Here is a 13,077-nt window from a genome sequence, read left to right as displayed (position 1 = left end):
TTGTTAGTTGACCACTACTGCTCACATTTAATGGCATGAAGAAAATATTCCACAGCATGTTGGTAAAGACGCAACGCCTCCTCATAATTCTTAGACTTGTCTTCTTCTGTGGCTTTGGTCACAAGATCAATTGCCTTCTGACAATAACACATAGACAAATAAGAGCTGTAAGATAAACATATACATGTACAGGCGCTCTGATACTGTCGCAAAAACTGTACAATACACGATGCGCTAGCAAGGGCCAAAGAAAAGCGGGTGCACTGCAGTGTTTTTGATATGCTCGAGCATAACACGACGTGCCTTTAATCAAGCTGTAAATATTTACCGAAGACAGTTATGTTATGTCCGGTTTTCTTATGTAGGTGTTGATTGAAGACGTCTCATTCACCGTGACGCCAGTTGTTAGCTGCACTACAGCTGTAACTAGTTTAGCTAACACCGCGCTAACAACGTCAGTGTGAAAAACAATATACCTGCAATGTTGACGTTGTCATTTCATCTCACACTTAAGTTCTTCGTCCAGATTTATTTCTTCAGTAGTTTCGAATGTTGATGTGTGGCGAAATACACACTATTCGTGGACACAAAAAACATCGCTAATATCGTGACAAAATCGGCTATTCCAGCGCCCAGAAGACTCAACCCTCGACCCACAGACTACTGCTGCCTTCGAGGAAGATCTGAAATTGGAAATATCCCACTCAGATGTTCCCATTCCGACCTCAAAGCGGTCGAGTCGAATGTCAACAACAAAGATTGCTAATTTCGAGATATTGTTGAAAATTTAAGTGAACTGATTCTAAAGATTCAGTTCACCTAAAAGAACTGGAATGCACATCACTAGTTCAATTCCCACATATGACGGTATGTGAGTGGGCGACTGCGAAAAAAAAAAAATCCGCAAAACGGACCAACCATAATCTTAAACGTCACTGTAATGTCCTTCCAGCCAATTATATACCGTGACGGAATCAAGAGTCTGAGCCTGCCTCGCGAAGACAGTAGCCTGTGAATTTGGACACAACCAAAACAACGTCCACGGAAAATAGGCGCTTCGTTTTTTTAAATAAAGCAAATTGATGCAGAATTTATTTATTTATTTATTTATTTATTTATCCATCCATCCATCCATCCATCCATCCATCCATCCATCCATCCATTGATTTATTTATTTGCTAGCTTTCACTAAAAGGGTGCTTTGCTGACTTGTGATGATAGATTTCAGACCCTAAATGAATCTGCAAAATCAGAGTCGTAAAGAACACACGTAACCTTTACTTTGAAGGATTGTGGTGGATATTGAATTGTTTAACTGTGAAATCAGAGGTGGAACGAATAGCGAGCTTCAGTTGCTGAACAATAACCTGACTGGCTGGTCCGTATCTTTACTTGTCCTACCCTATTTTTGGGAGCCTGTGGATTTGAGTGGGTGTGTCGATGAAGCCCAGTGGAAGGAGAAAGTAGTGTCTTGTAAACACAAGGAAAATAGGAACTTTATGACGAGCTGAATGTGAAAGTGGTCGCATCGGTGCTGGCATGGCGGTGTGGACCAGAGCTGATAAAAACGGTCAACTGGACCTACTTCTCCGCGAGCGCTGGATCCGTGTGTCCGCCGAACTCACCATAGAAACGCTGACTTTAACGGCCGAGACGGAGGTAAGCGGACAGGGGACCAACCACTGGGATCACAACGGTCCTCCGGATGACATGAGAAATGGCATATCGAATGGAAACGAACCGGGAACCAGGTCAGGGCACCTTGATCCGAGTCCGTCTTCGGGCCACAAACAATTTCGGAAAGGTTACAGCAGCAGCCCTGGTCGCGTGGATGTTATTCGGGGTCCATGTGACGGCACATACGGATTAAACAGCCCTGGGAAGTACTCGAATAACGGCACAGACTCCGACTTTGGAAGTCCCGATTCTAGCTATGGGAGTCCCGGGTCAAGTTCCGGCTCGAAGCAAGGCGAAGTTCCAGTTTGTAGGGACGTATGCACGGAGGCTGTGCGAAAAGTCCGAGTCGTGAAACAGGAGTCTGGCGGGCTGGGGATCAGTATCAAAGGAGGGCGCGAGAATCGGATGCCGATCCTTATCTCCAAGATTTTCCCGGGGCTCGCTGCAGACCAAAGTCGCGCGCTTCGGGTGGGCGACGCTATCCTGTCCGTGAACGGCAACGACCTCCGGGAGGCAACGCATGATCTGGCGGTGCAGGTCCTGAAGAAGGCAGGAAAACAAGTGACGCTGGAGGGTAAGTGTGGCCACGTTAGAGCGTGGATATATAGAGGCCTGATTAGGGTGGCGTGTTCCCGCCACGCTCTCCGTTGCACTGGTTGCTTTCAGTTTAGGAAGTTAAGTCTCTTTTACAGTGACAATTATTCTTTCTTATTGACATGTGAAATGCACGGTTCACTAGAAAAGGGCAGCGTTAAAAGTTCAAATTGATGTCATGCTTATTGCATTGATAAATACTCTCATCAGTGGACCTTTGACCTCGTAGGGCAGGGGTGTCAAACTCTGGCCAACGGGCCAAATTTAGCCTTCAGTGTAATCATATTTGGACCGCGAAGACAAACTGTACATCGACTTTGTGTCAATACTAACATTTCAAATCGTCTTCACTTGTAAAAAAAAAAAAGAGATGTTGCTATCATTTTTTTATCACCATAGTTGAACTGTTTTTACTCGTCTCTGATTTCAAAACTAGTTATTCATCAGTTTGTTGTGTAGCCTATACTGTATATAATACTAGACGTTCATACTTTTATTTGGGTTGACAGTCATATTGGCCCTCCGAAAGAAACTATGACTACGATGCAGCCCGCGACAAAAATTTGTTTGATACAACGTTGTTTGGACTGTAACATATCGTGTGGTCAGAGGTGAGAGTTGGGAGCTTGACGTGCACAGTTGTGCATGAGCACTGAAAGTTTAATATTGCACTCAAGTCTGTATATGCTTTTGCACATTAAGATTAGGTTATGCTTGCTTCAATTCGAAGTGAAGTCAGCCCGCGATTGTTTTTCCAAGGGCCAACTTCAAAATAAAAGTGAAGTAATGCTACTTATATTAGGGGTGTAACTATACATCTATTAAACCAATGTATCAATGTGTCTGTCCGGCTACATCGACAAGAGCTGGACTTGTTTAAATCAATGCTAGCCGCACATCGACGCGTCATTGAGCAATTTAATCGATATAATCAATGAGATAATTTCATACCCAAAATTCCTAATACCCTTTTATTTTTGTTCAAATCTGAATGTTAATTTAAGTTCATGTTGATTTCGCTCTAACATGTCATCTCCTGTCACTGCTGGCCGCCAGAGATTACGTCAAACATGCAAACATAATAATGGCGACTGGAAAGAGTAGACAAGACGATGCAATGTGACCACTTGTGTGGGATTTTGCAAGAAAAAGTCACAAAGAACACACATTTGTGTGTTTTGATTTTCAGTTATATCAACAAGGTTCTTGGAAAAAAAGTACTCTCATTCAACAATCAATAGCTGCGTGCTGTAGAGGAAAAAGAACTGTCCACACGTGTTTAGCGGTTTACTCCAGGTGCGTTCAATGACCACTCACACAGTAGGACATCTCAAATGTCCACCAAAATACTCATTCAATGCACCAAACAGCAATGATTACTACATGACCAGGTGTATTTTTATAATGCATTTGACCTACTAAAATAAGAACACTGAGGAAATGGGATTACTGGTAAAAAAAAATGTGTGTGTGGGGGTAACTGCATTGAGACAACAGTTTTTGCTGCCAGACAACATGTAGACCAGCTGATTTTTATTTTTATTTTTTTAAAGAATGTAAGCTTTTGGCAACACTGTTTACTGTTTAATAGATTTAGTAGTTCTTTCTAAAGCGGCACAGTGTCGCACTGGTTAGCACATCCGCCTCACAGTTTAGAAGGTGCAGGTTCGATTCCACCTCTGGCCCTCCCTGTGTGGGGTTTGCATGTTCTCCCTGCCTGCGTGGGTTTTCTCCGGGCACTCTGGTTTCTTCCTCCAACATCTTAAATTCATGCATGTTAGAATGATTGAGATGGATAGTTCTTTCTACAGAACAATCACAGCAAGTGGTTAATATAATGTGAAAATATACTTTACTACTTGTATATTGTCTCCAAAATTGAAAATGTTGAATATTGTTAAGCTATGCAGAGCTTATTCATATAATAAGAACGTTTGTGTATAAAACAAGAACTAGCTATTTCTGTTGCACTTTATTTATGCGAGAATATTAAGAGAACTAGCTTGGTGTAATATACCGTATTTTTCGGACTATAAATTACGTTTTTTTTCATAGTTTGGGTGGGGGGGGGGGGGGGCGATTTATACTCAGGAGCGACTTATATGTGAATTTTTTCACAAATTTTCAAAATTCAAAATCCGCGATGTAGTGAAACCGCGATAAACAAACTGCGATGTAGCAAGGGATTACTGTAATCTGAACTGCAACTGTGGCGCATACGCGGCGGTGTTTTACATAAAGGACAAAGGATTCGATCACGGGATTTAGTGACTTGGAGTACAGAGATTGGTTGATAAAATTGTTCTTTATAATTATATGGGGCTGTGGAATATTTTGAAGTGCAATCGCCGTCAGCGGCGCGCACCCGGCATTGTTTACATAAAGGACGATCGATGGATTTAATGATTTGGAGTGACACAGATGGTTTGACAATATTATTGCTTATATAATAGTTATTTGATATATAATTTATATATCGTTATATGGGCCTGTGGAATAATTTGATGTGCAACCGCCGTCAGCGACGTGCATGCGGCATTGTTGACATCGAGGACGATCGATGGATTTAATGATTTGGAGTGACACAGATGGTTTGATAACAATATTGCTTATATGATAGTTATTTGATATATAATTTATATATTGTTATATGGGCCTGTGGAATAATTTAAAGTGCAATCGCCACCAGCGGCGCGCACCCGACATTGTTGACATAAAGGACGATCGATGGATTTAATGATTTGGAGTGACACAGATGGTTTCATAAACGTGTTATTTATGTTATAGTTATTTGGATAACTGTCAATGTTACGTCAGGGCGTTCTCAGCTCTTCGTTTGTGTTTATGTATGATTTGGAGTGACACGGATGGTTTGATAAAGGTGTTATTTATGTTATAGTTATTTGGATAACTGTCATTGTTACGTCAAGCCCGCTCTCAGCTCTTCATTTGAGAGTATGTCACGTTAGCATACCGTATCGTTTAGCCTGTTGTTGGTCGTTCATGTCTGTTCTTGGTGTTGGATTTTGTCGAATAAATTTCCCCCAAAATGCGACTTATACTCCGGAGCGACTTGTATACGTTTTTTTTTTTCACTTTATTGTGCATTATAAGGCTAATGCGACATGTATTCCGGAGCGACTTTTAGTCCGAAAAATACGGTAATTTTTTTGACATTTTGGAAATGGTAACACTAAACACACATTACATTGTTTATTTGGAGTTATCTTTAGTTAGTATAGATTGATTAACACAAAAGTCATTTTTACTACTACTGTATATCAAAATGTCGTATCAAAATCACCTTTATCGCATCAAATTCTGTCGCTCCAAAAAAGGGATATATCGCTTTGTGTCAAATTGTTATTTTGATATCATCCATCCATCCATCCATCCATCCATCCATCCATCCATCCATCCATCCATCCATCCATCCATCCATCCTCAAACAACTCAGGATGGGTGCCTGCAACTGTTTTCCCTAGTGGTCCGTCCCACAGCACGAGGTCCCCCACCGTGCGGATTTTCTGTGGAGCCAGCTGCCCCTCTTTGTGACTTATAAGAAGCTGGATCACTTTTGGTCTTGTCAGGTCACCAAGTGGGATGTCTGGGAAGAACCTTTGCAGTTTTCCGGCTGACACATGCCTGTGGATGTCTGCTATGCTGTCTAAGCCGTAACAAACTAGCTGGTGGGACTTGAGAGTGCCTTTTGGGGTGGTTTACGGATTTTTAGGAGGTATCGTTTGGTTTTGACCAAGACTTTCATGCCTCCCACGCCATGAACCACAAGCGTGACGTCTTCACTTCTAAGATTGAGCTGCCCTGCGGCCTCATGGGTGATATAGTTGGTATCGGATGCTAGGTCGATCAAAGTCCCAATTTTCTGCCCAGCATTGGCAGTTACCTCCAGCAGCATCATGATGACCGGCCACTCCACTAGGCCGCTCTCTGCCAGGAGACTTGAGTGCGTCTTCACAGCGTGGGAGGTTCTTGCTACTGTGTTGCAGAATGCGTCCCGGCACTGTTGGACTAATTCAGGTGAGAGCTTTTTGAAGAATTCTTCCTGGGCCTCGGTGTAACCCTTCTCGCCACCTCCCACTGTGCTGCCTTTGCTCCTCCTTTGGGCCATGCTGCCTCTGGATGGTTCAGCATTGGGACACAGGTAGAAATGATGCTCTCGTTGATCCTCGGACTCAGGATTTTTACACAGGAATGTTGTCCTGCAGTGATTATCACCATCATGGATCTCTAGGCATTTCCAGCAGGCGCCCAATTTCCGCACTGCCTTCTTTTTCTCTGTGAGCCTGAGCACCCGGAACTTCTTGCAGAAATACAGCTTCCTCTTATGCTTACTGTCCCCACAGATGATGCATCTTGAGAGGTGGCTACTTGACTGGCTTGAGGCTCTAGTTCTGGCTTGCCTTTGCTCAGGCCGCTCTCTCCTGGATGATGGCTCTTCATCCCTCAACTGGTCCAGCTGTTCATAAATGCTTTCTTGACTCTTGAGGAAGGTCAGAAGACTGTCAAACCGCTTCTCTGGATCAGGACAACTTCTCCCAGCTGCATAGAGAAGCCACTCTTTCTTCAATGCATCAGGAAGCTTGCTTTCTATTGACTTTGTCACCAGAGGATTCTTTAAAGCATCAGTTTCACCAAGGTCACTCAGATCTTGAAGGGCTTTTTCAACAGCTTGGATGAGCTCAACAACTTTCTTGGGCTGGTGGCCTCTAACAGCTGGAAGTCTCTGGAGCTCCCCCACTATTTCAATGGTGATCGCTGTTTGACTTCCAAACCGGTTCTCCAGGACCCGAAAGATGTCGTCTGCTGTGTTATAGGTCATCAGCCGAAGATCTCTCATTATTTTCTCATCCAAACTGTCAAGGAGCTGGAACTTTTTAACTTCTTTTGACCCAGTGGGCTCTCCTTGCCTCTGAAGGGCCTCCCAGTCTCTTTTCCAGCGATGAAAGTCTCGCCTGATGCCAGTGAACTTGGGGAGGGGGGTTGGCTTTAGCCTAATGGCTGTTGGGTAGCTGATGGAAGCTGCACTTACACTTCTTTCAACATCTTCTTTAGCTTTTGCTCCAATGAACCATGCTTTTCTGGACATTAACTTGGGAATGATGCTTTCAAGCTCCCTCACACGCAGTTGGAAGTCTTTCTGCTCGGCGGGAGGGGCCCAACACTTCCACTGTGTGTGCAGCTCCTTTGCTCTCTTAATCAATCTTTCCATGTAATCAAACAGAAAGTCAAAGGCCTCTTTACTTCCATCAGGTTCAAGGGACATCACAGTCTTTACTTTCTTCTCTGCAGCCTCTACTGCCATCGTCACTTCCTCTTCTCCGAAGTTAGCCCAGAGTGTCCTTTGAATGAGGTCCCTCAGCTCTTTCAGTTTCATCTCACACCCGTCTGCAGTTTTCACAATATCGGCCTTTTGCTGTGCGCTCAAACCAGGAACTGTCCTCCCCCAGCTCGATCTCTGCAAGGTACTGGGTCTCCACATCCTCATTTGCTTCCATGACTTTGCTGGACTCAATTATAACGGTCTTGAAACTGTCTCTGAGCTCCTCTTCAGACATTATGGCATGTATCCGGACAATGTTGTTAGCCAGCCTGGAGAATTGCCGCTTTGCAGACATCCTCTTGGCTTTGAGCTGCTCCAATGACTGTGAGTCGGCCATCTTTCCTTCCCACCAGGATTCAATTGCCGTGAGCTGATACTCAGTGTGTTACCAAGCCTCTGGATTTCCAGGCCTGGTCAGTTCAGGATACTCCGGTCTTCACACCGGTTTTTCACTGTCAAGTGGCCCACACTTTTGTGGGGTTAAACTGCAGCTCCCCACTTGAAAGGCGCTTGGACAAAAGGATTTGAACTGGACTTCACTCAGTGATCATGACTGGTTTTTTTCCTTGTCTTTGGTTTATTTTCATCTTCAGCCAAACACAGCCAAACACAGCCAACACAGCCAACACAGGTGAAAAACCTTAAAATAAACACAAATAGATGGTCAAACTCTAAACCATAATTAAGCAATACAATCCAAAATCAAATACTTAGGTTTTAAATACTAAGTCAGGACGACTTAGCCAAACAGCTTCCAACCCTGGTAAGTACATACAAACATTTTTCCCGATTTCTTTTTTAGCTTTTACTTTTTAGAATACACCACATAATTTACCACAATTTCACTATAATGTTGAGCATAACCATAACCCATCAATTTTACATATTAATTTCCTAAGCCACCCAGATGTGACATATTCAAATGTCCAAAGCCTCACCGGCTCCTTCTTTTGTTTCGTTTTCCAAGCTTTCCGCTGCAGTCCTGCCCTTTGGAAATGCTGCCTTGTCTAAATCATGGCAGGTTACCGTGAGCTCCAACACTCTCCTTCTTAATTAACCCCACCTGGTGCTCTCAACAGCCTGCCTCCTTGGGTGTGGCTGAGACACACCCAGGCAGAGAGGGTGCGGCTTGCAACTCGTCTCAACAATCACTGTTCCTTTTAAATCAGTTAAATTTAACATTTTATCATTTCTGTCAGTTAACCTTTCTGAACAAATTACTAACAATAGAATGAAAAGCCATATGACCTTCAACTTGATGTGTAAAAAATAATTGCTTAGTTGACAAATGGATTCAAAGATAATCACCTCATCAGGGCTCATTGCCGCTGTCCCAACTCCTGGACGGCAGTGCTTTTTTTCCGACGTGCGCGGCAGCCAGTTGCGCACCCCGTGCTTGTCCTCAGTGAAGCACATTGCATTCACTGTATTCACAGTGAGCATAGCATACACCACTCTTACACCTCTAATGAGGGCACAGGAGAGCGCTTCCGCAATATGTTTAATGACTCAGAAATAGCAAAAAGATTTGGTGCAGCAAGGACAAGACCGGCTACGTAATCATGTTTGGTTTAGCGCCATACTTTAAGAAGAAGCTAGTTACGAGTGTCAACAAAGCCGGACGATTCGTCCTCATGTTCAATGAAAGTCTCAATAAGTGTTCAAAGAAAAAACAAATGGACATACAGATTCGTTTTTTAGAAAATTAATGTGTGACTTCAAGAGACTTATGTGACTTATCTCACTGCCAAATGCCTGCCCCATGTTATACCTAAGGAAAATGTATTTCCATATTTGTAGGCTAAGGTTGTCTGTGAGAGAGAACCTTCAATAAAGTGTTGGGGAAATTACTTCCAAAATGTAATTAGTTACTAGTTACCTTTCAAAAAGGTAATTGAATTAGTAATTGAATTACTCCTTCTTCAATGTAACTAGTTACTAGGGAAAGTAATTATTGTATTATATTTTCAAAAAAAAAGAATTACCGTAATTGCCGGACTATAAACCGCACCGGATTATAAGACGCACCAGCTAAAATTCAGGGATATTTCAGTCTTTTTCTTACATAAGCCGCACCGGACTATAAGCCGCACGTGCACACGAGTTTTTTTTTACAAAAAAAGACAGTAGATATAAAGCCTTTTTAACGTTTTAATAACATACTTGAACATGTCTCTCTAAACATTGCCTGTGACGCAGCAGTAGTACCACAGCAACGCGGAAGTGTGCACGCGAGTTATTAGCAAAGAAAGACTGGACACAGAAAGTTTTTTTTAAAGCTTTAATAACATACCTTAACATTTCTTTCCAAACACTGCCTGTGACGCGACAGTAATACCGCAGCAACACGGAAGTAACACAGCAAAGTCACTGAGGCGCGGCGGTAACACAACAGCAACACAGCAGCAACACGGTCGCACAGCACTAACAGGGCTGGTTAAAAAAACATACCAATAAAAGTAAAAAAAGAGCCGTCTTCATCTTCCTCCTGTGCACTGAAACCATCGAAGTCTTCCTCCTTAGTGTCCGATTGGAATAGCGTTAGATATCCTTCGCCTCACAATTTCTCAGTCTCTCTTTCGTCGTCGCTTTTATGCATTTCTTTGAGTGTGAAGAGGGTCTGTTCATGCTATTCTTATTCATGCACGAAGCGCTAAATTACATTAAACTGGCGAGCGACACGTATAGCTTAAAAGCGGCATCATATGCATTTCTTTTCAAGATTCGAGATTCAAGAGTTTTTTATTCGCCATGTTTGAGCGTGCCAAACAAGGAATTTGACTTCGGTAAATCACAGCCTCTGTTCAACATTTAGGTGACTAACAACAACACTCAGGACATGTGAAGAACGAAAGATATTCTCAAACACCCCCTGATCTTAAACTGATCTTAAACTCCCAAGAGGGCAAGGAAAAACTCAAAACTCCAGCTAGGGGAAATGAGAAACCTTGAGAAGAGACCACAGATGGGAGGGTCCCTCTTCTAGGATGACTAGGCTGCCATGGATGCAGAGAGGACACATAGTACAAACAGTGTAGACAAAAAGGTGTGGAAAGCGGGATGTTATTGCACAGTAATGACACTGAGACTCTAAGAGTGGTGTGAGTTCATCAGAGCGACAGCCTGGGGGAAAAAGCTGTCTCTGTGTCTGCTGGTTTTAGTGTACAGAGCTCTATAACGGCGTCCGGAGGGGAGTAGTTCAAACAGGCTGCAACCTGGGTGCGAAGGGTCTGTTGAGATGTTACTTGCACGTTTCCTGGTCCTGGACAGGTACAAGTCTTGGATAGATGGGAGGTTGATTCCAATTATCTTTTCTGCAGTCCTTATTGTCCGTTGCAGTCTGTGCTTGTCTTGTTTGGAGGCCGATCCAAACCAGACAGTGATGGAGGTGCAGAGGACAGACTGGATGATGGCAGTGTAGAAGGTCTTCAGCAGCTCCCGCGGCAGGTTGAACTTCTTGAGCTGTCTCAGGAAGTACAGCCTCTGCTGGGCCTTCTTCCGGACAGAGTCTATGTGGCCGTTCCATTTCAGGTCCCGAGAGATTGTGGTTCCCAGGAACTTGAAGGTGTCTGATGAGAGAATAGTATTACTGCGGATAGTGAGGGGTGAAAGTGGTGAAGGGCCTCGCCTGAAGTCCACTGTCATCTCCACGGTCTTGAGCGGGTTCAGGTCCAGGTGGTTTTGGCTGCACCAGTGGACCAGCCGCTCCACCTCCTGTCTGTACGCAGTCTCATCACCGTTCTGGATCAGTCCGATGAGAGTGGTGTCGTCTGCATACTTCAGGAGTTTCACGGAAGAGTCACTTGCGGAGAAATCGTTGGTGTAGAGGGAGAAGAGCAGTGGGGAGAGGACGCATCCCTGAGGGGCTCCAGTGTTGGTGCTCAGGGCTCCAGTGTTGGTGGTCAGGGTGTCAGATGTGATGCTCCCCAGCCTCACACGCTGTCTCCTGTTGGTCAGGAAGCTGGTGATCCACTGACAGGTGGAGGCAGGCACCGCAAGCTGGATGAGCTTCTGTTGGAGGATGTCAGGAGCGATGGTGTTGAACGCCGAGCTGAAGTCCACAAACAGGATCCTGGCGTACTTTCCTGGGGTGTCCAGGTGTTTCAGGATGTAGTGCAGTCCCATGTTGACCGCATCATCCACCGACCTGTTTGCCTGGTAGGCAAACTGGAGGGGGTCCAGCAGGGGGCCCGTGACATCCTTCAGGTGGTTCAGTACTAACCTCTCGAAAGATTTCATGACCACAGATGTTAGTGCAACAGGTCTATAGTCATTCAGACCTGTGATGGCAGGCTTCTTGGCCACTGGAACGATGGTGGAGCTCTTGAAGCACGAGGGCACCTCACACAGCTCCAGGGAACGGTTGAAGATCCGTGCAAAGGTGGGCGCCAGCTGCTCAGCGCAGACTTTCAAGCAGGAAGGTGACACGCCGTCTGGGCCCGGTGCCTTCCTGATCTTTTGTCTCCGGAACATCTGGCACACTTCCTCCTCGCGAATCTGGAGTGCGGGCGCTGCCTCTCCAAGAGAGAGAGTCGGTGACCACGGTGATGGAGGTGTGGACAGAGCAGTTGTGGGGGGAGGTGAGTATGTGGATTGTGTGGATTGTGCTGCAGGAGGTCCCGTTGTGTGGGAGGACCGATCAAACCTGCAGTAGAACCTGTTTAGCTGGTCAGCGAGCCTTGGGCTCTCCACAGGACGGGGGGTTCGTTTCTTGAAGTCCGTGATGCTCTGCAGGCCTTTCTACACTGTTGAAGGATCAAGATTGACAGAGAGGTGTCTCTCCAGGCTCTCCCCGTAACACCTCCTGGCTTTCCTGACCTCTCGGTTCAGTGTGTTTCTGGTCTGCTTGAACAGGTCCCGGTCGCCGCTCTTGTAGGCCTCCTCCTTGACTTTGCGCAGCCTCCTAAGGTTCGGTGTAAACCAAGGTTTGTCGTTGTTGTACGTGCAGAAGGTCTTAGTCTGCACACACAGATCCTCACAAAAACTGATGTATGATGTCAGTGTCAGTGAGTTCATGCAAGTCTGAGTTTGCAGCTTCAAAAACACTCCAATCGGTGCAGTCAAAGCAGGCTCGGAGGTCCTGCCTTGACTCCACTGTCCACTTCCTGACAGTCCTCACCACAGGCTTAGAAGTTTTTAGTTTCTGTCTGTAGGCAGGGATCAGATGAACTAGACAGTGGTCCGAGAGTCCTAAAGCTGCACGAGCCACAGAGTGGTATCCTTAATTACGGTGTAGCAGTGGTCCAGTGTTTGTGCCCCTCTGGTGGGACACGTTATGTGCTGTCTGTATCTGGGGAGTTCGTGTGCGAGGTTCGCCCTGTTAAGATCACCCAGAACAATGATTAGTGAATTTGGTAGAAGTTTCTCCATGTCTGTCACCTGGTCAGCCAGCATCTGCGTGGCTTCACTCGCACGTGCGTGTGGTGGGATATAAACAGCCGCCATGACGATCGAGGAGAACTCCC

General features: G+C 45.0%; 2 protein-coding genes across 18 annotated transcripts in view; one reads left to right on the top strand and one right to left on the bottom strand.

The window, feature by feature from the left end:
• The window catches only part of vps4a (vacuolar protein sorting 4 homolog A), a 157,370-nt gene extending 156,488 nt beyond the window's left edge, over positions 1 to 882 (bottom strand). For 2 of the 7 annotated variants that reach the window (XM_068650945.1, XM_049723035.2), the window contains exons 1-2: positions 477 to 880; positions 26 to 137 (exon numbers count right to left, since the gene is read on the bottom strand). In XM_068650945.1, the coding sequence (XP_068507046.1) occupies positions 26 to 137; positions 477 to 497 (133 nt within the window). In that variant the 5' untranslated portion in view covers positions 498 to 880. The other 5 variants (XM_068650942.1, XM_068650940.1, XM_068650941.1 and 2 more) reach the window with 5 other exon arrangements.
• A 326-nt stretch (positions 883 to 1,208) lies between these two features.
• The window catches only part of sntb2 (syntrophin, beta 2), a 170,862-nt gene continuing 158,993 nt past the window's right edge, over positions 1,209 to 13,077 (top strand). For 7 of the 11 annotated variants that reach the window (XR_007482135.2, XR_007482136.2, XR_007482137.2 and 4 more), the window contains exon 1: positions 1,209 to 2,251. Coding sequence is in view for 5 of the 11 variants with exons in the window: in XM_049723051.2 (XP_049579008.1) it covers positions 1,540 to 2,251 (712 nt within the window). In the remaining 6 variants the exon portion in view is untranslated. The remainder of the gene's footprint in view (positions 2,252 to 13,077) is intronic. The other 4 variants (XM_049723054.2, XR_007482138.2, XM_049723052.2 and 1 more) reach the window with 4 other exon arrangements.

The sequence above is a fragment of the Syngnathus scovelli genome, chromosome 6, assembly GCF_024217435.2.
Source record: "Syngnathus scovelli strain Florida chromosome 6, RoL_Ssco_1.2, whole genome shotgun sequence".
Taxonomy (NCBI): Eukaryota; Metazoa; Chordata; class Actinopteri; order Syngnathiformes; family Syngnathidae; genus Syngnathus; species Syngnathus scovelli.
The sequence above is the reverse complement of the archived record's forward strand: the minus strand, read 5'-3'. Positions and strand labels throughout refer to the sequence as shown.